At 50.1% G+C, this 27,359-nt stretch overlaps 1 protein-coding gene across 3 annotated transcripts in view; it reads right to left on the reverse strand.

Annotated features, from left to right (window-relative positions):
* LOC139745872 (uncharacterized) overlaps nucleotides 1-27,359 on the reverse strand; it is a 71,777-nt gene that overhangs the window by 9,509 nt on the left and 34,909 nt on the right. For all 3 annotated transcript variants that reach the window (XR_011712008.1, XM_071656506.1, XM_071656507.1), the window contains exons 3-4: nucleotides 25,200-25,279; nucleotides 7,863-7,991 (exon numbers count right to left, since the gene is read on the reverse strand). Coding sequence is in view for 2 of the 3 variants with exons in the window: in XM_071656506.1 (XP_071512607.1) it covers nucleotides 7,863-7,991; nucleotides 25,200-25,279 (209 nt within the window). In the remaining variant the exon portion in view is untranslated. The remainder of the gene's footprint in view (nucleotides 1-7,862; nucleotides 7,992-25,199; nucleotides 25,280-27,359) is intronic.

Below are 27,359 nucleotides of genomic sequence, written 5' to 3' on the forward strand. Positions count from 1 at the left end.
ACCTCCCGGGAAGTTAGTTTCCCTGCCGGATATACCTAAGAACAAGACGACTTAACCTTGTTCTGTATTGACGCTTGACGATTGGACATACTGACAACACCTGCAGCTAAGGACTGGAGACACTAGCAACACCTGCAGCTGACGACTGGAGACACTAGCAACACCTGCAGCTGACGACTGGAGACACTAGCAACACCTGCAGCTGGCGACTGGAGATACTAGCAACACCTGCAGCTGACGACTGGAGACACTAGCAACACCTGCAGCTGACGACTGGAGACACTAGCAACACCTGCAGCTGACGACTGGAGACACTAACAACACCTGCAGCTGACGACTGGAGACACTAACAACACCTGCAGCTGACGACTGGAGACACTAACAACACCTGCAGCTGACGACTGGAGACACTAGCAACACCTGCAGCTGACGACTGGAGACACTAGCAACACCTGCAGCTGACGACTGGAGACACTAGCAACACCTGCAGCTGACGACTGGAGACACTAACAACACCTGCAGCTGACGACTGGAGACACTAACAACACCTGCAGCTGACGACTGGAGACACTAACAACACCTGCAGCTGACGACTGGAGACACTAACAACACCTGCAGCTGACGACTGGAGACACTAGCAACACCTGCAGCTGACGACGTGAGACTCTAGCAACACCTGCTGTGTTATATAGGCGCGCGTCGGGAACACTGGGGCAGCAGTTGTTGTGCCACTGTATCGCTGACAGGCTAAGGTGAAACGGTAAGATGTCAGTTGCTGTTCGCTGATGATACAACACTAGTGGTTGATTCAAGTAAGAAATTGCAGAAGTTGGTGACTGAGTGTGGAAAATTGTGTGAAAGAAGAAAGTTGGGAGTAAATGTGAATAAGAGCAAGGGTATTGGGTTCAGTAGGGTTGAGGGATAGGGTAAATGGGGTGTACGTGTGAACGGAGAAAAATTGGTAGAAGTGAAGAGTTTTAGACATCTGGGAGTAGACTTAGCAGCGAGTGGAACCATGGACTCGGAAGTGAGTCACAGGGTGGGGGAAGGGGCGAAGGTTCTGGGAGCGATGAAGAATATGTGGAAGGAGAGAACGTTATTTGAGAGAGCAAGAATGGGTATGTTTGATGGAATAGTATTTCCAACAATATCATATGGTTGCGAGGCATGGGCTATAGATAGGGTTGTACGGAGGAAGGTGGATGTGTTGGAAATTAAATGTTTTAGGACAATGTGTGGTGTAAGGTGGTTTGATCGAGTAAGTAATGAAAGGTTAAGAGAGATGAGTGGCAATAAAAAGAGTGTGTTGACAGAGCAGAAAAGGAAGTGTTGAAATGGTTTGGACATATGGAGAGAATGAGTGAGGAAGGGTGACAAAGAGGATATATGCGTCAGAGGTGAAGAAGACAAGGAGAACCGGGAGACCAAATTAGAGGTGGAAGGTTGGAGTGAAAAAGATTTCGAGCGATCGGAACCTGAACATGCAGGAGGGTGAAATGCGTGCACCGGATAGAGTAAACTTGAACGATGTGGTATACTGGGGTTGATGTACGCCAGTGTCAGAGAAGAGGGAACAAAATATTCGGTAAAAAGACCAGCCAGCCTGTCGATCGCCTGGACCAGATAGGAAACAGCGTAACTCCAGTCATGTTGTCGAGCAGAGAAGATACATAACAGTCACCCTTGGAGAGTGTTGTCTACATGCAGAAAAACACTTACATGTATGACTGGAGCAAACAGGTTCTCTGGTCCTATAGCCAGGTTTCCTGTTGATGGTGTTCTGATTCTATATGATGCTTGGTTGATAGTTAAGGGAACAATGGAAGTAATCTTCTCCTCTTGAATGAGACACATCATTTACTTTTATTATATCAGAAAGAAGCTTATTCATCAGAAAGCAGCTTACTCATCAGGAGATAGCTCACTCATAGAGAAGCTTATTCATTATGAGGAAGCTTATAATCATAAGGCAGCTTACTCACCAGGAGGCAGCTTGGTTACCCTAGTGTTGGGAGACATTGTTTACAAAGAAGGATTTCTTTAGATGGATGAGATATGTCTCCACTCTAACTTCCATCCATTGTCTTATGAAGCAGCTTCTCTCTAGGCTTCCAGCCGCGCATCGATCTTACCAATTTCATTTCCAAATCTTAATAAAGTCACAAGGGAACCTTCGCTTCTGTAAGGTAAACAGTCTACGATCCTTTATCTTCTCACCATATTTCTTGTTTCTTCGTACTTGTCTTACTTTAGGTTCAGTGTGAAGTACAGAAGTGTACACTGCACTGCACTGCAGGTGTAGTCCGATTATGAAGGATCAGTACAGTGTGCTATGTGCAGTACATTATGAAGGGTCAGTACAGTGTGCTATGTGCAGTACATTATGAAGGGTCAGTACAGTGTGCTATGTGCTGTACATTATGAAGGGTCAGTACAGTGTGCTATGTGCTGTACATTATGAAGGGTCAGTACAGTGTGCTATGTGCTGTACACTAAGTTTCCTTGTAGGATCATCAATCCCCGCAGGTGTACCGGGTGTTTATTACCGGGGTCAGACCACAAGTAGGTGTACCGGGTCCAATTACCATAACAAAGTTTTCAGATGCTACTGAACCCAGTCCCTCTGCCTCGCCCAGCGTCGGTGCTCTGCTCGTTTGTTGTTTTTCGTGTAAGAGAAAATACGGTAGGAAGTCTTCACGCTTCTTGTTTGTGTCTTTACTTATTAACTATGTGACGGCTTCCTGTTCTTATTCTGACATCATATTCATGTGGAAAATCTTTTTCCCAGACAGCATAAAGACGAGGGGTGTATGGCCGGCCGCCTTACTCAAGTAAATCTGCTTAACTTTCCGTAGGTTGATAAGTCGCTAAGTGTCCACGACAGCGGTCTTAACGCAGATACAAGCCATGGGCGAGCCTGCCTCGCCATCAAGTCAAAGTTCTTTTCTGCGTCAGCCGACTGACACGGTGAGAGAGAGAGAGAGAGAGAGAGAGAGAGAGAGAGAGAGAGAGAGAGAGAGAGAGAGAGAGAGAGAGAGAGAGAGAGAGAGAGAGAAGAGAGAGAGAGAGAGAGAGAGAGAGAGAGAGAGAGAGAGAGAGAGAGAGAGAGAGAGAGAGAGAGAGAGAGAGAGAGAGAGAGAGAGAGAGAGAGAGAGAGAGAGAGAGAGAGAGAGAGAGAGAGAGAGAGAGAGAGAGAGAGAGAGAGAGAGAGAGAGAGAGAGAGAGAGAGAGAGAGAGAGAGAGAGAGAGAGAGAGAGAGAGAGAGAGAGAGAGAGAGAGAGAGAGAGAGAGAGAGAGAGAGAGAGAGAGAGAGAGAGAGAGAGAGAGAGAGAGAGAGAGAGAGAGAGAGAGAGAGAGAGAGAGAGAGAGAGAGAGAGAGAGAGAGAGAGAGAGAGAGAGAGAGAGAGAGAGAGAGAGAGAGAGAGAGAGAGAGAGAGAGAGAGAGAGAGAGAGAGAGAGAGAGAGAGAGAGAGAGAGAGAGAGAGAGAGAGAGAGAGAGAGAGAGAGAGAGAGAGAGAGAGAGAGAGAGAGAGAGAGAGAGAGAGAGAGAGAGAGAGAGAGAGAGAGAGAGAGAGAGAGAGAGAGAGAGAGAGAGAGAGAGAGAGAGAGAGAGAGAGAGAGAGAGAGAGAGAGAGAGAGAGAGAGAGAGAGAGAGAGAGAATTGCTTGTGTCAGAGGTACTGATGGTAGTGTAATGCTTCTTCTCTCGAGCAAGATTGGATGGTCCCAGCTAATAGCGGAAATACCCGTGGGTAAAATGGTCTGGCTCTCGCCTTAATCGAGAATGGTCAGGTCAAAGGCCAAATACACAATGATGAGAGGAAGCCACGGAGGATGGCTCAACACCATCACAATATGCAAGCTTGTCCAACATGGGTCGGAATTGACCGGGCCAACATCTCCCCTACCAAACATGCAAGTGACAGTGCTCAACATACGTATACCAACATTTATATCTAAACTTTCTGTATAAACAGTGACTAAAGAGAACACTTCTGACGCACTAGGAGAGGGCACCTCTGGCTGAGCCACCAGAGTAATTACAAACTAAGAGTAAACAACGTGCGAGGTTAAAAGATACACCTGACGGCAGAGTAAACGTATACGGGAAAATAACCATAAGGAAACAAGTACATAACATGGCTACAGAGACGCCACTCACGCCTCCTTCCCTGCACGAGCCGTGGTGAGCTAAGATGACCATTGTTCTCTGTCTTGTACACCTTGGGTCCTCATCGGTCTATTATGAAACATTATTCCATTACGGTTCCTCTGTTAGACCATGGGGGCCAGCGTGGGCCACAGGACGTGCCATCTTGAGTCTCCATGATCTTCTATGAACATTCCTGAAGCTATGAGAGTCATGGGGCAGCAGGAAGCCTGAGGAGAAGCCTCTATGTCCTGGTCTCGTCGCTCAGGACGACATCTGTCAAGCTTCTTACACGCATGATGTCCTACCGTAGCTTGCTGCACGACCTCTGCCCAAGAAATCTGAATTCCTTTTCGGAACGTTACGGGCGTCAGAAGTGGAGCCAAGTCATCATCTAGGGTCCACAACACCGTAACACAATGGAAACATTTATTTCAAAACCTTGTGCCTTGTGATTTCTGACGAGAATTATGAGTTATGTTATAGTATCCAGCAACACCTTCCACCCCCCCTCACCAGACCAGGGAGGACCGTCCCCTCCCTATCAGCTCCGGGAAATCACCCATCGCCTCGGGTTACTCTCTCCTAACCTCACCAGCTCAGGGCTGCCCTCGTCCTACCACACCAGCTCCGGGTTGCTCTCCGTCTTCCCCACCAGCCTCGGGCTGACTGCCTTTCTCCCCACCCCATGAGCCCCGGATTGCCCCACTCCCCGGGCGACACATTAACCCATTCACTTTGCTGCTGGCGAGGGCCGCCGTAGTCCGAGCGATCTTATCCATTAACTCTGATGAAGTAACTGTAAAAGATTGGCCGTACAACACAAAGAGAAAGAGAGAGGTAATGGGGCCTCCAACGATAGCTTGAGGGTGAGCACACATAACAGATGAAGGGCCGCTGGATATAGACATTACAAGACCTTTTTATTTAAGGTTCGATCTTTTTCTGGTCTAAGTGTTTTTTTTTTTTTTTGGGGGGGGGGAATCTCTTTGTGTGTTGGACGGGTCCTGTTGTATATGTTGGGGGAGGGGGGGTTCTGGGGTTTGTCGTGTGCATTGGGTGGATCTCTTGTGTGTATTTGGCAAGGTCTGTTGTCTGTGTTGGGCAGGGTCTGTTGTGTGTGTTGGGCAGAGTCTGTTGTGCGTGTAGGACAGGGTCTGTTGTGTGTATTTGGCTTGGTCTGTCTTGTGTGTTGGGCATGATGATGATGCACATTATGCAAAGGTCATGAAGTAAGTGAAAAGAGGAGTGGATTGCATCACCTTACAAGGGGACGTAAACAAACTCCAAAGTTGGTATGATGCATAGCTGTTGATATTCATCCCGAGAAAATATGAGGTAATGATGGAGTAAAATGTAGGCAGGCCTCAATGTGAGTATCATGAGGCAGGATGTAAGCTTCAGGATTGTGTGTGACTGCGCCATGGGAGTTAGTGCTGTACTTAACTTGTCTCTAAAGCCCCAGCTTTGGAAAACAGTAAATCAGACAAACTGTTCTCGCAAATATTAGAACCACATTCAAGAACATGGGATATCTATGAAGCTGTTTACATCTTATATCATACCAAGACCAGAGGATGTTTCTCGGGTTTGGAACAGAGATTTAATAGAGAAGTTCCAGAGGAGAGCAACAAAAATGATATTGAAATTAAGATAGGTAAGTAGAGTGACAGGTCAGAGGGCAAGAATTTGTACACTATGGAAGATAAAAAAGTCTGGTGTAAGTTGGTCACAACCATTAAGTTTTTAAACCAGTGACCAGATCTTCCATTTAAGGAAAGATGGAACAATCGGAGCATGAAAATTGTTGGCAAATGTGTAAAGGAATTTGTTTGAATTATGAGTGGTGGATCAATGGGGTAATTGATCGGTGAAGTTGTGTTGCTGACAACGTACAAAAGTTTAAAAGTTGTGTGACAGTAGAGATTTTTTTTTTTTTTTTTTTTTTTGCTTTGTCGCTGTCTCCCGCGTTTGCGAGGTAGCGCAAGGAAACAGACGAAAGAAATGGCCCAACCCACCCCATACACATGTATATACATACGTCCACACACGCAAATATACATACCTACACAGCTTTCCATGGTTTACCCCAGACGCTTCACATGCCTTGATTCAATCCACTGACAGCACGTCAACCCCGGTATACCACATCGCTCCAATTCACTCTATTCCTTGCCCTCCTTTCACCCTCCTGCATGTTCAGGCCCCGATCACACAAAATCTTTTTCACTCCATCTGTCCACCTCCAATTTGGTCTCCCTCTTCTCCTCGTTCCCTCCACCTCCGACACATATATCCTCTTGGTCAATCTTTCCTCACTCATTCTCTCCATGTGACCAAACCATTTCAAAACACCCTCTTCTGCTCTCTCAACCACGCTCTTTTTATTTCCACACATCTCTCTTACCCTTACGTTACTCACTCGATCAAACCACCTCACACCACACATTGTCCTCAAACATCTCATTTCCAGCACATCCATCCTCCTGCGCACAACTCTATCCATAGTCCACGCCTCGCAACCATACAACATTGTTGGAACCACTATTCCTTCAAACGTACCCATTTTTGCTTTTCGAGATAATGTTCTCGACTTCCACACATTCTTCAAGGCTCCCAGAATTTTCGCCCCCTCCCCCACCCTATGATCCACTTCCGCTTCCATGTTTCCATCCGCTGCCAGATCCACTCCCAGATATCTAAAACACTTCACTTCCTCCAGTTTTTCTCCATTCAAACTCACCTCCCAATTGACTTGACCCTCAACCCTACTGTACCTAATAACCTTGCTCTTATTCACATTTACTCTTAACTTTCTTCTTTCACACACTTTACCAAACTCAGTCACCAGCTTCTGCAGTTTCTCACATGAATCAGCCACAAGCGCTGTATCATCAGCGAACAACAACTGACTCACTTCCCAAGCTCTCTCATCCCCAACAGACTTCATCCTTGCCCCTCTTTCCAAAACTCTTGCATTCACCTCCTTAACAACCCCATCCATAAACAAATTAAACAACCATGGAGACATCACACACCCCTGCCGCAAACCTACATTCACTGAGAACCAATCACTTTCCTCTCTTCCTACACGTACACATGCCTTACATCCTCGATAAAAACTTTTCACTGCTTCTAACAACAGTAGAGATAGATAGGTCAAAAGATGAAGCTCCACCAATGTAGAACCCTATCTATGCACAGTACAGATGGTAATTACAAGTTGATGATATCACTGTACATAATTCTATAAAACGTTTAGGAAATTTGTACTGTAAAGTTTGCTTTATCATTTTCTTAATCTATATATCAGACAACAATGTACTCAGACGTATGGCTCAAACCCCCATGTAGCGGAGGGCGGTCAGACTTAGAGTTCGTAGCCATTATACTGACCTCCCTTGGTGCTGGAGCACTTGTAGCTAGACCATTAATATACTGGGTAATATTCTGTATGATCTCCCGGCACTACCTACACCAGCCTGATATCAAGGTCCCTCACTGAAAGTCAGAGCACCTCCCTGGCAAGCGTATAATCCACTCACGTTAGCATCCAAGGTCTGGCTACTGGTAGGCTCAAAGTTGGTTCCTCACGGCGCCTTCAGCCAGGGTCGAATGCGAGGCTGGAACATTTTCCTCTGAAACCCAAGTTTGCATCTACTCTCTTGGTAATGATATCAGCCAGAGTGAGGGTCAGCGGTCCCCAGACTTACCTTTCTTGAGGTAGCCGGTGTAAGAGACACAGTAGTTCTGGGACTCGGTACACTGCTGCTCGCTGCCCACACCCTCCAGACAGCCGGCGTCCCGCAGGCTGGTGCAGTTGATGCACCTCAGACCATCACCTGTGGACGGACAGCACCACGTCACACACACATCCCAGGCAAAGGTTAAATCTTTGTGAACGACAGCATGACCCTGGGGTAGGATGATCTGGGCTTTGCTTGACAGATCCTGGATCAGGTTTAGGCAAGGTCATCACCTCCCGGGGTCACACCGTCGTGTTCATTGGGTTTAGCAGGAGAGGAGGAACAGAAGTAGGTGCTCTCTACCATAGGATATCACACCTGTGCTCTTTACCACAGGATATAACACGACCCAAAGTGTTCATGAATAAAGTCAGTATAAATGAACTGCCTAATTGCCACCCCCCCCCCCCCTCCACTCAGCAACAGGGAATCACGCTCACGACAATGACGGCCCACTCCCTCCCGCCCTACAACACCCACCATAATGACGTATCTTTCTAGTTGTTTTGTAATGTATTTTGTAAAGTTAAGATATTATATCATGAACTGTACAGTTTCAATCTGCACTTGGATTTATACATAATTCATACTTGCTGCCTTTATTCATTCACGTCTCCACCCCGCCACAACTGAAATGACCCCCCTCCCCCCGCACGCGCGCGAGGTAACGCTAGGAAAAGACAACAGAGGCCACATTTGCTCACACTCAGTCTCTAGCTGTCATGTATAATCCACCGAAACCACAGATCCCTTTCCACATCCAGGCCCCACAAAACTTTCCATGGTTTACCCCAGACGCTTCACATGGCCTGGTTCAATCCATTGACAGCACGTCGACCCCGGTATACCACATCGTTCCAATTCACTCTATTCCTTGCACACCTTTCACCCTCCTGTATGTTCAGGCCCCGATCGCTCAAAGTCTTTTTCACTCCATCCCTCCACATATATTAATCTCACACAATTTCACATTATAAGGACTGCATTAATGTCTTATTTAAAATATTTTACTTTTAAGATTTTATCATAAAGTTCTTCACTTCACATTAACATTGATATGAACAATTATAACGGAGAATTTTCAGTGATATCTTGCCAACCGTAATGAGGGAAATTTCCCTCTAACTTTAAATGCACAGTTGTGTGTGCGTGCGTGCGTGTGTGTATGTGTGTGTGTGTGTCATACTGATGAGGATGAGTCTTGACTGTTCGCCAATGTTCCCTCTGTGACCCCCATTACGTCCGCAATGTCCACCAGCGATACACAAGCCTCTCCTCAGGTAATGGAACTACCTGGTAGCTGATTCCTGCGTTCCGCCTCAGAAAATGACTCGTCTGGTGATTGTTATGTAATGTCGGATCTTTGGTCAGTGTGAGCACAGTCTTCCAGGTCTGTATCACATTCTGGAACAGACAGGTTGGTCTCGGGGGCAGGAGATTATCCCCCTCCTGGGAGAGGGTATCTCGCCCTAAGACTACAGAAACCTTACATAAGAAACCCCTGGGACACTCGCATGGCTCCATGATATATCTTTTCTTGAAGGTCCACAACTGTATGAGGGCTATGACATCATACGGCCTTCTCGCCACAACAATGGACTTCGCTTTTACCTCGAACGATCAGGGAACTCCTCTCAGCCAGTTTCTTCCGCTACTTGAGAGGGAACGGCGAGAGATAACCCGCCTTAGAACATCACCTTTAACTTTACCACCGAGAAGTGAAAGACCTTGTGTTTCAGGCACCACTAGGATGACAGTGAGGTCACAACAGGTCTATGATGGTGTTATAAAGGCACTCCAGTCACACGGGAGAACCACCAGGGGACGATGGTCCCAGTCCTGACGGAGAACCACCAGGGGACGATGGTCCCAGTCCTGACGGAGAACCACCAAGGGACGATGGTCCCAGTCCTGACGGAGAACCACCAGGGGACGATGGTCCAGTCCTGACGGAGAACCACCAGGGGACGATGGTCCCAGTCCTGACGGAGAACCACCAGAGGACGATGGTCCAGTCCTGACGGAGAACCACCAGGGGACGATGGTCCAGTCCTGACGGAGAACCACCAGGGGACGATGGTCCCAGTCCTGACGGAGAACCACCAGGGGACGATGGTCCAGTCCTGACGGAGAACCACCAGGGGACGATGGTCCCAGTCCTGACGGAGAACCACCAAGGGACGATGGTCCCAGTCCTGACGGAGAACCACCAGGGGACGATGGTCCCAGTCCTGACGGAGAACCACCAGAGGACGATGGTCCAGTCCTGACGGAGAACCACCAGGGGACGATGGTCCAGTCCTGACGGAGAACCACCAGGGGACGATGGTCCAGTCCTGACGGAGAACCACCAGGGGACGATGGTCCCAGTCCTGACGGAGAACCACCAGGGGACGATGGTCCAGTCCTGACGGAGAACCACCAGGGGACGATGGTCCAGTCCTGACGGAGAACCACCAGGGGACGATGGTCCAGTCCTGACGGAGAACCACCAGGGGACGATGGTCCAGTCCTGACGGAGAACCACCAGGGGACGATGGTCCAGTCCTGACGGAGAACCACCAGGGGACGATGGTCCAGTCCTGACGGAGAACCACCAGGGGACGATGGTCCAGTCCTGACGGAGAACCACCAGGGGACGATGGTCCAGTCCTGACGGAGAACCACCAGGGGACGATGGTCCCAGTCCTGACGGAGAACCACCAGGGGACGATGGTCCAGTCCTGACGGAGAACCACCAGGGGACGATGGTCCAGTCCTGACGGAGAACCACCAGGGGACGATGGTCCAGTCCTGACGGAGAACCACCAGGGGACGATGGTCCAGTCCTGACGGAGAACCACCAGGGGACGATGGTCCCAGTCCTGACGGAGAACCACCAGGGGACGATGGTCCCAGTCCTGACGGAGAACCACCAGGGGACGATGGTCCAGTCCTGACGGAGAACCACCAGGGGACGATGGTCCAGTCCTGACGGAGAACCACCAGGGGACGATGGTCCAGTCCTGACGGAGAACCACCAGGGGACGATGGTCCCAGTCCTGACGGAGAACCACCAGGGGACGATGGTCCCAGTCCTGACGGAGAACCACCAGGGGACGATGGTCCCAGTCCTGACGGAGAACCACCAGGGGACGATGGTCCCAGTCCTGACGGAGAACCACCAGGGGACGATGGTCCAGTCCTGACGGAGAACCACCAGGGGACGATGGTCCAGTCCTGACGGAGAACCACCAGGGGACGATGGTCCAGTCCTGACGGAGAACCACCAGGGGACGATGGTCCCAGTCCTGACGGAGAACCACCAGGGGACGATGGTCCAGTCCTGACGGAGAACCACCAGGGGACGATGGTCCAGTCCTGACGGAGAACCACCAGGGGACGATGGTCCAGTCCTGACGGAGAACCACCAGGGGACGATGGTCCCAGTCCTGACGGAGAACCACCAGGGGACGATGGTCCCAGTCCTGACGGAGAACCACCAGGGGACGATGGTCCAGTCCTGACGGAGAACCACCAGGGGACGATGGTCCAGTCCTGACGGAGAACCACCAGGGGACGATGGTCCAGTCCTGACGGAGAACCACCAGGGGACGATGGTCCAGTCCTGACGGAGAACCACCAGGGGACGATGGTCCAGTCCTGACGGAGAACCACCAGGGGACGATGGTCCAGTCCTGACGGAGAACCACCAGGGGACGATGGTCCAGTCCTGACGGAGAACCACCAGGGGACGATGGTCCCAGTCCTGACGGAGAACCACCAGGGGACGATGGTCCAGTCCTGACGGAGAACCACCAGGGGACGATGGTCCAGTCCTGACGGAGAACCACCAGGGGACGATGGTCCCAGTCCTGACGGAGAACCACCAGGGGACGATGGTCCAGTCCTGACGGAGAACCACCAGGGGACGATGGTCCCAGTCCTGACGGAGAACCACCAGGGGACGATGGTCCAGTCCTGACGGAGAACCACCAGGGGACGATGGTCCCAGTCCTGACGGAGAACCACCAGGGGACGATGGTCCAGTCCTGACGGAGAACCACCAGGGGACGATGGTCCAGTCCTGACGGAGAACCACCAGGGGACGATGGTCCAGTCCTGACGGAGAACCACCAGGGGACGATGGTCCAGTCCTGACGGAGAACCACCAGGGGACGATGGTCCAGTCCTGACGGAGAACCACCAGGGGACGATGGTCCAGTCCTGACGGAGAACCACCAGGGGACGATGGTCCAGTCCTGACGGAGAACCACCAGGGGACGATGGTCCAGTCCTGACGGAGAACCACCAGGGGACGATGGTCCAGTCCTGACGGAGAACCACCAGGGGACGATGGTCCAGTCCTGACGGAGAACCACCAGGGGACGATGGTCCAGTCCTGACGGAGAACCACCAGGGGACGATGGTCCCAGTCCTGACGGAGAACCACCAGGGGACGATGGTCCAGTCCTGACGGAGAACCACCAGGGGACGATGGTCCAGTCCTGACGGAGAACCACCAGGGGACGATGGTCCCAGTCCTGACGGAGAACCACCAGGGGACGATGGTCCAGTCCTGACGGAGAACCACCAGGGGACGATGGTCCAGTCCTGACGGAGAACCACCAGGGGACGATGGTCCAGTCCTGACGGAGAACCACCAGGGGACGATGGTCCAGTCCTGACGGAGAACCACCAGGGGACGATGGTCCCAGTCCTGACGGAGAACCACCAGGGGACGATGGTCCAGTCCTGACGGAGAACCACCAGGGGACGATGGTCCCAGTCCTGACGGAGAACCACCAGGGGACGATGGTCCCAGTCCTGACGGAGAACCACCAGGGGACGATGGTCCAGTCCTGACGGAGAACCACCAGGGGACGATGGTCCAGTCCTGACGGAGAACCACCAGGGGACGATGGTCCAGTCCTGACGGAGAACCACCAGGGGACGATGGTCCAGTCCTGACGGAGAACCACCAGGGGACGATGGTCCCAGTCCTGACGGAGAACCACCAGGGGACGATGGTCCAGTCCTGACGGAGAACCACCAGGGGACGATGGTCCAGTCCTGACGGAGAACCACCAGGGGACGATGGTCCCAGTCCTGACGGAGAACCACCAGGGGACGATGGTCCAGTCCTGACGGAGAACCACCAGGGGACGATGGTCCAGTCCTGACGGAGAACCACCAGGGGACGATGGTCCAGTCCTGACGGAGAACCACCAGGGGACGATGGTCCCAGTCCTGACGGAGAACCACCAGGGGACGATGGTCCAGTCCTGACGGAGAACCACCAGGGGACGATGGTCCAGTCCTGACGGAGAACCACCAGGGGACGATGGTCCAGTCCTGACGGAGAACCACCAGGGGACGATGGTCCAGTCCTGACGGAGAACCACCAGGGGACGATGGTCCAGTCCTGACGGAGAACCACCAGGGGACGATGGTCCAGTCCTGACGGAGAACCACCAGGGGACGATGGTCCCAGTCCTGACGGAGAACCACCAGGGGACGATGGTCCCAGTCCTGACGGAGAACCACCAGGGGACGATGGTCCAGTCCTGACGGAGAACCATCCTGGCTACTTGCTTTCCTACTAGATGAAGTGAACACCTCGCCTGCCTATAAACCAGATCTCCCCAAGCGGGCTGATCTAGACTCCACATTCTCCAGGAAACACCTTACTGATCACACCTCAACATCTAGCCTCACACACACACACACACTCCATACTTTAGTAGGATTATTTACTCGATCCCAGATCCAAGGTCCTGCGACTGCCCGAGTCCTATGAAACAAACCATCCACTCCAACATGCAACATGTGTGAAGGGATCAGAGATGAAGGGTATGTGAGGGGATGAGGGGATTGTGAGGGGTATGTGAAGGGTGAGGGGCGTGTGAGTGAGGGGCAAGGGGTGTGTGAAGGGCGAAGGGTGTATAAGGGGGTTAAGGATGTATGAGGGCTAGAGGGCACGTGAGGGGTGAGGTTTTTGTGAAGGGAGTAAGGTGTTACATGTGCCAGGGAGGGTCGGCCGGCCTGCGGCACTGCTCCTCCCTCCCTCTCTCCCTCCTTCCCCCTCTCCCTCCATCTCTCCGTACAGACAAAAAACTACCACAAAATGAACGTAAAATCCACAAGTTGAATTACGAGGACAGGGTTGGGTATGATGGGTAAAGCTGCTTGCCCTCGACTGACGGTTGGTAAGGCTGCTGACCCTCAGCTGACGGTGTCTGCTGACCGCCGGCTGATGAGAAATCATCCGTAAGCTGGTGCTCAGCGTCTCCAGGCAATGGCTGCTCGGAAGGGAGAAAACGTAATTAAAAAATTCCGGTGACTAACTATATGTGGAGGCGGGAGGTCGGGCGGGGCGCGGGTCAGGTGTCTGGTTAGTCAACAGGTAGTAAGATAGTGAGTCGGGTGTTGGGCTGGGCAACAAGTAGGATGGCAACATCTGCAGATGTCTTTACCAGGTAAGACGAAATCTCATCAGTATAATAAGGTCCTCTGATATTCTGTTTGTCTATTACTATAATCATTATGCTTTCCCGGACCTTCCCACTGTGCACCAATGGTGTTAGGGCTACGATGTCTTCCATTGTGCAAACGCTTGTGAACATATTACGTAACGGTTGGCATGTGTATACACCATCATGTGCAGAACTGTACCCTCTGCATCCCTCACGATAATCAAATGTTCTTGCACCAGCAGGTTATTACAGACGAGTCTATAGAAAAGTTTGAGATCATCTCTTGCCTTATCTACTGTACTCTGTTCCTCTTTCTTGTCCTCTTGTACTCATGTCTTTTTCTCTTATACCTTTCAAATGCTGGCTGACTGGCTGGGGTGTGGACTATACCTTCCTCACTGGACATGCCCAAGTTCTTTATTTTGACATTATCCTCTTTGTTAGTCTAAAGGTACCCACGTTCTTCTTCATTATAAATCTCGCAGAACTTTTCACAAAAATTAACGTGGGTCGTGTCTGATGAACTTTATTTCCCAACGTATTATGTTTTATTCAAAATTGTTTGCGTTTATCTTCCACAGTTATATCTTCGTTGTCTAGTTTTACCTCTTCCTTTTACATCCTCGTATGCCAGTTGTCAAGCTCTAGCCTCACTTGGTCGCTGTCCACACCTGTTGTATCAGATTTGAAGTTCTCATTTTCCATAACATTATGTGTGACGGAAAGATGTAATAATGCTGGTGCGTTAGCTCTGACTCTAGCGGGCTGGTACCAAAGAATTTCCTGTTGGCATTGTATGAGTTTGTATCTCTATGGCTCTCTTTTCCCATGAAAACCCAAATTCACCCAACACTTTCTTTATGATTACTATTCCCATTATTATAACTTTCCCGTTTATGAAAAATGCGTTTTTCAATGCCTCATTTATCAATCATATTTGCTCCTGCACTATTTTGTATGGAAATTTATTCCGTTGAGGATAATGATATATCGATGCCAATATACAATTCTTTCCTACAATCTCTCCTTCCATTATGTACAGTGTGAATGGTCACCTGCCAATCTCCAATATTTCCTGTAACTCAAGGCTCTTCCATACAAGTCGGGCCGAACCTACCTCCCACTTCCATCTATTGTCTCTTGCCATCTTAACTATTGTTCAGTCCTCTGGGCAGATTAGGTTCGACCTGATCACCTTTTAAAAGTTTGTCTCCATCACTCCAACAACATCAAGGTTGCTTTGGCTGATGCAATATTTTGATTCCAGTTCCATGCCACTTGCCGAGATCCAGTCTACATCTGAACACTTAGCCTTCAGTCTGAGGCACTGTTCAATATGTAGCAGCGACCTCTGCGATGGAAGCGGTGTTGTTCCTCCCTCTGGCCCGATCCTATTCCTGTAGTTTTTTCTTTTTCAAATTTTCTATAGCCTTCTCTCACTCTCTTTTGTTGGCTTTTCATGCTATTTTGAACATCTGTTTTTTTTTGTAGCGAGTGTTTTGCCTGCCCATGCACCTCCCGACCATACTATATGCTATAGTGTGGGCTTCCCCTGGTAGCGTAGTGCTGTGTGTTGTAATCCTCCTGACTCGTGTTACATCTTTACTTACCCGCATCACTCGACACCATCGAATCAAGTAGCTTGTTGACAAGCTTCCCCGCTCTTGCTTCCCTGTCTTCCCTGTTTGGAAAGCAGTTCTGTACCATCACCACTGCCACTACACCTCGACCACTACCACTATACCACGACCACTACCACCACCACCACCACCACCACTAATTTGTTCCAGCAAATTCCATCTGGTGTCCGGCTGCCAGGCAGCAGATGTTCTGCTTTTATTGCTTGGGTCATGGTCGATTCCAATCATCTGTTCGTTCAGCCAGTTCTCATTATGTTCAGTCCAGATCATGCCAATGGTCTTCTGGAGCGGAGCTGGTCGTCGGTCAGAACTGTATGACAGATGATGTGCGCCCCCTCCCCCTTATGGTTGATGTGATCGTATTCTCAGCATGACAAGCGTCGCCAGGGTTAGGGGTGCACTAGGGCCCAGGGTTTCCTGGGGGAGTTACAAACTAGGGGTCTAGTAGAGCCATCTCGAAGGCCTAGGACCTCCTGCAGAGTTACCGCCCTCACAAAACTATCTGTGAGGGCCGGGCCACGTCAACCCCAGGGGCAACGACGAGTTACTGAAATCTTTTGTACAGGTTTGTGAGCTCCATGACCCGAGCCGTGGAGAGAGCCTCATCTGGCAATATTGTCAATGTTGATGGGCGTCAGAGGGTGAGTCTTGATTACGGAGTCCATCAAGGGCTGAGACAGGAACTCACCCACACTGGCAGTAATGATGCTACTCTGGTTCTCTTCTTTATCATGAGGAACTTCCTCTCTCTTAAATTCCTCTCTCTTTACTAATTTCATCTCGAGCGCCACTTGTGATCATTTCTCTTAAATCGATCTTCACAGACAATTTTCAGTTTCAAGGATGCTCTACACAAATACTGGATCCACCTTTGATGACATAGTTCCTCTCACTGTAGTTAACTGGTCATATGTCGGTAGAAAAACAACAAACTGTTCCACACTTTCTAGAAGCATAAACTTCCTTGTGTTTTCATCGCATGAATTAATTTTTCCTTATTGTGGTTAGTTTCCTTGTGGCTGGTGTGTGCAGTGTCAGGGCTGACCACTACGGCATGCTGACCATACAGCCGCTCTCTCTATCGTTCTATTTATTTTTCCATTATTTTCAGGTATTTGCTTTGGTTCGTCTGGCCTGGTTGTAAGGTTATCTATCATCACAGGACAACACAGCAGACTACGTTAACCTCACTTTTCCCTCAAATGTATGTTCTGAACAGCCATTGTTTCTCACAGGTACACCAAGCGACCCTCTGCCTCCTTCCTGTAGTTATATAACCTTCAGGCAAGACTGTGAGATAGAATTTCTTCCCGAAATGCCCCAGGTGGTCCCTGGTGGCGCATCGCCCACACACTCTGCAGATTCAAGTTCCTTACCGGGTGCCACGAATCCCTGGTCAACTGTGCATAATAAATCTGGTACAACTTCTATGTTGTTGCTTCCTCCTCTTCCTCTAATATGTGTGTGTTGTGTGTGTGTGTGTGTGGTGTGTCTGACACATCCTTCATTGTGGTCTGGATCTCTTACAAAGTCAGGTGTAGGTAGTACAGAGTTAGGTGTAGGTAGTACAGAGTCTGGTGTAAGTAGTACAGAGTCAGATGTAGGTAGTACAGAGTCAGGTGCATGTAGTACAGAGTCAGGCGTAAGTAGTACAGAGTCAGGTGCATGTAGTACAGAGTCAGGTGTAAGTAATACAGAGTCAGGTGTAAGTAGTACAGAGTCAGGTGCATGTAGTACAGAGTCAGGTGTAAGTAGTACAGTGGACGAGGACTGGTGGAAGGCCGGGGGCGTGCGGCCTGATGTGTTTCAACTGTTGTATCGACCACTCCGCAGCTGACGACGTAGCCACTGCTGTTACAGGGCCTACTAACGACTACTGTACAGAGAGAGAGAGAGAGAGAGAGAGAGAGAGAGAGAGAGAGAGAGAGAGAGAGAGAGAGAGAGAGAGAGAGAGAGAGAGAGAGAGAGAGAGAGAGAGAGAGAGAGAGAGAGAGAGAGAGAGAGAGAGAGAGAGAGAGAGAGAGAGAGAGAGAGAGAGAGAGAGAGAGAGAGAGAGAGAGAGAGAGAGAGAGAGAGAGAGAGAGAGAGAGAGAGAGAGAGAGAGAGAGAGAGAGAGAGAGAGAGAGAGAGAGAGAGAGAGAGAGAGAGAGAGAGAGAGAGAGAGAGAGAGAGAGAGAGAGAGAGAGAGAGAGAGAGAGAGAGAGAAGAGAGAGAGAGAGAGAGAGAGAGAGAGAGAGAGAGAGAGAGAGAGAGAGAGAGAGAGAGAGAGAGAGAGAGAGAGAGAGAGAGAGAGAGAGAGAGAGAGAGAGAGAGAGAGAGAGAGAGAGAGAGAGAGAGAGAGAGAGAGAGAGAGAGAGAGAGAGAGAGAGAGAGAGAGAGAGAGAGAGAGAGAGAGAGAGAGAGAGAGAGAGAGAGAGAGAGAGAGAGAGAGAGAGAGAGAGAGAGAGAGAGAGAGAGAGAGAGAGAGAGAGAGAGAGAGAGAGAGAGAGAGAGAGAGGAGAGAGAGAGAGAGAGAGAGAGAGAGAGAGAGAGAGAGAGAGAGAGAGAGAGAGAGAGAGAGAGAGAGAGAGAGAGAGAGAGAGAGAGAGAGAGAGAGAGAGAGAGAGAGAGAGAGAGAGAGAGAGAGAGAGAGAGAGAGAGAGAGAGAGAGAGAGAGAGAGAGAGAGAGAGAGAGAGAGAGAGAGAGAGAGAGAGAGAGAGAGAGAGAGAGAGAGAGAGAGAGAGAGAGAGAGAGAGAGAGAGAGAGAGAGAGAGAGAGAGAGAGAGAGGGTGGGGGGTGGGGGGGGAGGGGTGTTCTAAGTACGGTAAAAAGGGCCGGCAGAGGTCGAGATACAATGAGAAAGAATGAGGATTTGGGAGACTTATCCAGCAACCCAAATGACCTGATGTGTTAGTGTTTCAGTGGGTGGCTCCTGCTGGCGGGAGGCCCTGGCTAGTGCATCCACTGGTCTTATCAAGGTAACGCCGTGTAAAACGACGTGTTACGTACAGCCTGTTGTGTTGTTATTATTCAGCAGTGTGGGTCTGGAGGTGAAGTGAGGCGGGAGTCAGGGTGAGTGTGCTCTGCTCCTGGCCTGCCTAACAGCCCTCCACACCTTTCTCCCTCTCTACTGTCATGGCGGCCTCCCTCTCCTCCATGGTCTAACTTCTTTCCATTATTCATACATTTTAGTAGCTATGTTCCTCCCCCTATCTTGTCACTTTTCCTTACCTTTACACACCCATCCTCCATCATTGCATCACGTCATGAATACGTGAAATAATATGTAAATGAATTGGGAAAGACATCACGAAGGCCCATGTCCATGTCTAAACCAATTCATTACATACTCTTCAGCTGTCTAATCCACACTCTTTTTATTACCACACATCTCTCTTACCCTTTCATTACTTTCTCGATCAAACCTCACACCACATATTGTTCTCCAAGATCTCATTTCCAACACATCCAACCTCCTCCTTACAGCCTTATCTATAGCCCATGACTCGCATCCTTATGATATCATTGGCACTACTATACATACCTTCAAACATATCCATTTTTGCTCTCTTAAACAACGATCTCTCTTTCCACACATTCTTCAGTGCTTCCGGAACTTTCGTCCCCTCCATCACCATATGAATCACTTACATCATTAGCCACACCAACACCCCTAGCCACAACAACACAACTAGCCACACCAACACCACTAGCCACAACAACACCACTAGCCACACCAACACCACTAGCCACACCAACACCACTAGCCACACCAACACCACTAGCCACACCAACACCCCTAGCCACACCAACACCACTAGCCGCACCAACACCACTAGCCACACCAACACCACTAGCCACGCCAACACAACTAGCCACACCAACACCACTAGCCACACCAACACCACTAGCCACACCAACACCACTAGCCACACCAACACCACTAGCCACACCAACACCACTAACCACACCAACACCACTAGCCACACCAACACCTCTAACCACATCAACACCCCTAGCCACACCAACACCACTAGCCGCACCAACACCACTAGCCACACCAACACCACTAGCCACGCCAACACAACTAGCCACACCAACACCACTAGCCGCACCAACACCACTAGCCACACCAACACCACTAGCCACACCAACACCACTAGCCACACCAACACCACTAGCCACACCAACACCACTAGCCGCACCAACACCACTAGCCACACCAACACCACTAGCCACACCAACAGCACTAGCCACACTAACACCACTAGCCACAACAACACCACTAGCCACACCAACACCACTAGCCGCACCAACACCACTAGCCACACCAACACCACTAGCCACACCAACACCACTAGCCACACCAACACCACTAGCCACACCAACACCACTAGCCACACCAACACCACTAACCACACCAACACCACTAGCCACACCAACACCACTAGCCACACCAACACCACTAGCCACACCAACACCACTAGCCACACCAACACCACTAGCCACACCAACACCACTAGCCACACCAACACCACTAGCCACACCAACACCACTAGCCACACCAACACCACTAGCCACACCAACACCACTAACCACACCAACACCACTAGCCACACCAACACCACTAGCCACACCAACACCACTAGCCACACCAACACCACTAGCCACACCAACACCACTAGCCACACCAACACCACTAGCCACAACAACACCACTAGCCACACCAACACCACTAGCCACAACAACACCACTAGCCACAACAACACCACTAGCCACACCAACACCACTAGCCGCACCAACACCACTAGCCACACCAACACCACTAGCCACACCAACACCACTAGCCACACCAACACCACTAGCCACAACAACACCACTAGCCACACCAACACCACTAGCCACAACAACACCACTAGCCACAACAACACCACTAGCCACACCAACACCACTAGCACAACAACACCACTAGCCACACCAACACCACTAGCCACACCAACACCACTAGCCACAACAACACCACTAGCCACAACAACACCACTAGCCACAACAACACCACTAGCCACACCAACACCACTAGCCACACCAACACCACTAGCCACACCAACACCACTAGCCACACCAACACCACTAGCCACACCAACACCACTAGCCACAACAACACCACTAGCCACAACAACACCACTAGCCACACCAACACCACTAGCCACACCAACACCTACTAGCCACACCAACACCACTAGCCACAACAACACCACTAGCCACACCAACACCACTAGCCACAACAACACCACTAGCCGCACCAACACCACAAGCCACAACAACACTACTAGCCACACCAACACCACTAGCCACACCAACACCACTAGCCACACCAACACCACTAGCCACACCAACACCACTAGCCACACCAACACCACTAGCCACAACAACACCACTAGCCACATCCATTGCTAATCACACCACTACGACCGCCATCAGCCCACCACCACACCAACCTGGAGGGGAACGCCGTGTCACCAATAACCAGAATGACACACCAATTTCCCAGTGTGGCTTCCTGTTAAGGTCGCCCTAGCAACGGCTCCACCAGCCTTAGGGAGGTGAGGCAGGTGGAGGAGGGGTCCACGTGCAACACCAGCCCACAACATCAATCCCGACCACGCAGCTTCAGCAGGTGGAGGAGGGGTCCACGTGCAACACCAGCCCACACCACACTACAGCTCCTCATCACCCGGGTTGTGAGGCTGGATGAGGAGCATCAGGGAGGCCAATAATCACCTCGACCACACGCGCTCCTAAACTTCTGTCATTGATTTTTCTGTCCCTGGATTCCTGAGATGCCATGAGGCCGACTGGACCTTCCTGCAAGGTCCACAGTTACTAGTATGTTGAACACAACAGTATGATCACTAAGCACGACGGTACTATCACTAAGCACGACGGTGCTATCACTAAGCACGACGGTACTATCACTAAGCACGACGGTGCTATCACTAAGCACGACGGTACTATCACTAAGCACGACGGTGCTATCACTAAGCACGACGGTGCTATCACTAAGCACGACGGTGCTATCACTAAGCACGACGGTACTATCACTAAGCACGACGGTGCTATCACTAAGCACGACGGTACTATCACTAAGCACGACGGTGCTATCACTAAGCACGACGGTACTATCACTAAGCACGACGGTGCTATCACTAAGCACGACGGTGCTATCACTAAGCACGACGGTGCTATCACTAAGCACGACGGTGCTATCACTAAGCACGACGGTGCTATCACTAAGCACGACGGTGCTATCACTAAGCACGACGGTGCTATCACTAAGCACGACGGTACTATCACTAAGCACGACGGTGCTATCACTAAGCACGACGGTACTATCACTAAGCACGACGGTGCTATCACTAAGCACGACGGTACTATCACTAAGCACGACGGTGCTATCACTAAGCACGACGGTGCTATCACTAAGCACGACGGTGCTATCACTAAGCACGACGGTACTATCACTAAGCACGACGGTGCTATCACTAAGCACGACGGTACTATCACTAAGCACGACGGTGCTATCACTAAGCACGGCGGTGCTATCACTAAGACCGACGGTACTATCACTAAGCACCGGACGGTGCTATCACTAAGCACGACGGTGCTATCACTAAGCACGACCGGTGCTATCACTAAGCACGACGGTTCTATCACTAAGCACGACGGTAGCTATCACTAAGCACGCGGTCTATCACTAAGCACGACGGTGCTATCACTAAGCACGACGGTGCTATCACTAAGCACGACCGGTGCTATCACTAAGCACGACGGAGCTATCACTAAGCACGACGGTGCTATCACTAAGCACGACGGTGCTATCACTAAAGCACGACGGTGCTATCACTAAGCCCGACGGTACTATCACTAGCACGACGGTGCTATCACTAGCACGACGGTACTATCACTAAGCAGGACGGTGCTATCACTAAGCACGACGGTACTATCACTAAGCACGACGGTGCTATCACTAAGCACGACGGTGCTATCACTAAGCACGACGGAGCTATCACTAAGCACGACGGTACTATCATAAGCACGACGGTGGCTATCACTAAGCAAGACGGTGACTATCACTAAGCACGACGGTGCTATCACTAGCACGACGGTACTATCACTAAGCACGACGGTGCTATCACTAAGCACGTACGGTGCTATCACTAAGCACGACGGTACTATCACTAAGCCGACGGTGCTATCACTAAGCACGACGGTGCTATCACTAAGCACGACGGTGCTATCACTAAGCACGACGGTGCTATCACTAAGCACGACGGTGCTATCACTAAGCACGACGGTGCTATCACTAAGCACGACGGTACTATCACTAAGCACGACGGTGCTATCACTAAGCACGACGGTACTATCACTAAGCACGACGGTGCTATCACTAAGCACGACGGTACTATCACTAAGCACGACCGTGCTATCACTAAGCACGACGGTACTATCACTAAGCACGACGGTGCTATCACTAAGCACGACGGTACTATCACTAAGCACGACGGTACTATCACTAAGCACGACGGTACTATCACTAAGCACGACGGTACTATCACTAAGCACGACGGTACCCTTAAGGGAGAGGTCAAAGCCAAGTCATCAAGTGCAAGGACCGCCGAACCCTCGTGCTTATGAGAGATGATAGAAGACAAAACATATATGACGAGCTCAACAATTAATAAATTTCTTTCTATTCAGCGAAGCGTACGGCAGGATATAAGAAATAATGTACAGGAATGAATATGTATTTTCTAACGTCGATATACGATATAAATCTGATAATTTTTCTATGGAGAGTCGTGGCAATCATTATAATGGCTAGTATCGTGGCCCCTGACATATCTATCAGCACCGGCAGGTGCAGCTTCAAGGCTGATGCAACAGGAAGACTATGTTTATAATAATGTTGTCCAGCGGCCCTACCGGAGGCTCTTCCACTCCGGTGCAGCCTCACGTGGCTCATAGGTAATATCAAGTTTGGATTTACCTCACAATATGTTTACCATGAGAACCTTCTGCTGTCTGGGGTAAAGGAAACATGTTGAGGGCTATTTATCCTCCACACTGCCAACATCGTACCCCCACATTGCCAACATCTATCTCCTCCACACTACCAATATCTGGCATGGCGAGGACTCATCCAAGCAGAATAGTTTAGTTAAGTGTTTGTCGTAGTAAGTTCTCACTATCACCTGGCGATAAGCACTCATGCTCACTGCAATTTTCATTGTGAAGTGGATTGAATAATCCTTTTGTAAATGTTTCACTGAAAACTTTGTATTGGGGTACTGAGTTCCATTAGTTAAATGTGGTGCCCTTCCTCTGGTGAACAGCATGAGAAATGAAGATACTTTTTTAACATCTCTCACTTCCTTTTGGCTTAGTTAACACAGGATGTTTCCTCCTCACCAGCCTGGCTAACACAGGACGTCCCCTTCCTCGTCCTGGTTTCATTTAGACGCCCCCTCTACCATGAGGTAAATATAAACTTTCTCTTAGAATGGAACGACCCATTAGAAGAGACCCGGCACCTCCTGCCTCAAGTGATAGATGACGCAAGTATAAGGAACTGTTTACCTGAGCAGAGGTAATGAAAGTGATCAATTATGGAGTAAAGAACAGACAGACGTCCTGGTTGTGTTTGTTCTTCCTGTTTCCCATGGAGTGTCCCTCTCTTTCCCTGATTTGATATTTCAGTCAGACGGGAAAGACTAAGAGGCCAGGTGAGAGTTAACCAGTCCTTTTTGGACTACAACAACCTTACCTGTCCATACGTCTACAGATAACTCGTTACGATCCGAACGGTAACGTTCACATAATCCAATACGTCATCACCTCGCGTTTCTTAAGCATCACTGGCTTCGTCAGACAGAGTCTAGCAATACGTAGCTCCCAGCGAACGCGGTCCATCCCTCTGGCTCCAAACCGTCTCTGGCTACACCTGCGTACGCTGTGTGAGGCGGGATACAATATGTGAACGTCCACCACCAGTCAACATGTGGCTCCCGACTTCGCTTGTCAAGACTAAAGCTACAAGTACGAACACATGACAATTGGAAAAGATGATAATGTTAGTGGTAGTGAACTAATGCGGACGGATACCATACAACGTGCAAGTCTGTCGAGGGGGAAGGTGTACCTGGCACAGTGTACAGTACTGGAGACTTACCTGCTGGTAGGGACAACAGCAGTAGCAGCAGCACAGCCAACACCGCAGCCTGCAGCGCATTCTCACTCTCCCGAGACATCCTGCAGGAGATAATGATACGTTCAGTCTGGATGCTGTACCAGAACCATACACCACACAGGTACTGTACCAGAACCATACACCACACAGGTACTGTACCAGAACCATACACCACACAGGTACTGTACCAGAACCATACACCACACAGGTACTGTACCAGAACCATACACCACACAGGTACTGTACCAGAACCAAACAGCACATCTGTCACAGTACCACGTCTGTATCTCTCCAGGTAAGCGGAATATCGTCTGTATCACATACACGTTGATCAGCCGTGCTGATATTTCCTCAGGCCCTTTCACAGTTCGGCGGTGCAACTGTTTGCCATTGTATGTTTTTCCTGACTCTTGATTTGTTTTCCAGAAGGATCGGTGTGGGTGATCGGCGCCTCTTCATTTAAAGAAAAAAGTCAATATAAATGTTGCTTGACCCAGACATGAGGCCGGCAGTACAGCAACATAACCTCGTCACACAGTCAACACGACCAGCCTCAGCAAGTAAGGCGATGTCAGAGTTTATCGGCTTTAGCTTTAGTAGCTGCTGGAGTTAGCTTAGCGTGACACAGAAGGCCCACAGATAGCATGGCCAGAAAGGAGGCCCGCACCTGGTGGGACCACAGGGGGAGGCCCACAGCTGGTGGGACCACAGGGGGAGGCCCACAGCTGGTGGGACCACAGGGGGAGGCCCGCAGCAGGTGGGACCACAGGGGGAGGCCCGCAGCTGGTGGGACCAAAGGGGGAAGCCCGCAGCTGGTGGGACCACAGGGGGAGGCCCGCAGCTGGTGGGACCACAGGGGGAGGCCTGCAGCTGGTGGGACCACAGGGGGAGGCCCGCAGCTGGTGGGGCCGCAGATGGAGGCCCTCAGCTAGAAGGCTATCAGCTCCCCCTCGCTCCTTCACGACTGCCTATTTACTTAACCTAACTTAAAGGGGCTGAGGCACTACCCCAGCACCACAACATGAGGCACTACCCCAGCACCACAACATGAAGCACTACCCCAGCACCACAACATGAAGCACTACCCCGGCACCACAACATGAAGCACTACCCCAGCACCACAACATGAAGCACTACCCCAGCACCACAACATGAGGCACTACCCCAGCACCACAACATGAGGCACTACCCCAGCACCACAACATGAAGCACTACCCCAGCACCACAACATGAGGCACTACCCCAGCACCACAACATGAGGCACTACCCCGGCACCACAACATGAAGCACTACCCCTGAGAGCCTGATACATACGTACATTTGTCTGTCCGTCGTCATATTCCTCACACCACAGAGCCACGATACATTCCATATCATCCCCAACGAGATGAGGTTGTGGCGCACGCTTGACGCCAAAATCTGATGTGTGTGTGTGTGTGTGTGTGTGTGTGTGTGTGTGTGTGTGTGTGTGTGTGTGTGTGTGTGTGTGTGTGTGTGCGTGTGTGTGTGTGTGTGTGTGTGTGTGTTTTAACCTCTGTGTAGTCGAGGTAGCCAGGAGCACTTCCCATGGTTCGAATTCGAACTGTGGTGTATATATATATATATATATATATATATATATATATATATATATATATATATATATATATATATATATAAACTACTTTTACTAAGAGCTGTGGCACAAAAGAGGCATTAATTGGTCTTAGGATTCTCGTTACGTATTCACTTGGAGGCGGAAAGTGGGAGGTCATTACCATATCAAAGACGAGATGACTAAAAGGTTCCTCATACACAGGAGTCCTCGTTACTTGGATTCATATTTACTTGTCTGAGCAGCATCAGGGGCCAGCTCCAGCAGGTGCTTCATGTAACGCCACATCATCACCATCCTGGCTTCTTTCTTCACATGACACCGCCGCTTTACTGGCTCCTCTGTCCTCCCTCTGTCGCCCAACTCTCTCCATTAAGCATTTTTCAATGATCATATTAGAGTATGTGGCTTTATCCCGCTTGACTCACCTACATCAACTTCTGGCTGTCTTTATTACTAGTGCTGTTATACCTGTCTGTCTTGTTATTCTTGTCTTTCTTTACTTTCATCGTTCTCCTGGTTCAAGAACTTGCTTCGTTCTCTAGGCT

Source organism: Panulirus ornatus, chromosome 63 (assembly GCF_036320965.1).
Source record: "Panulirus ornatus isolate Po-2019 chromosome 63, ASM3632096v1, whole genome shotgun sequence".
Lineage (NCBI taxonomy): Eukaryota > Metazoa > Arthropoda > Malacostraca > Decapoda > Palinuridae > Panulirus > Panulirus ornatus.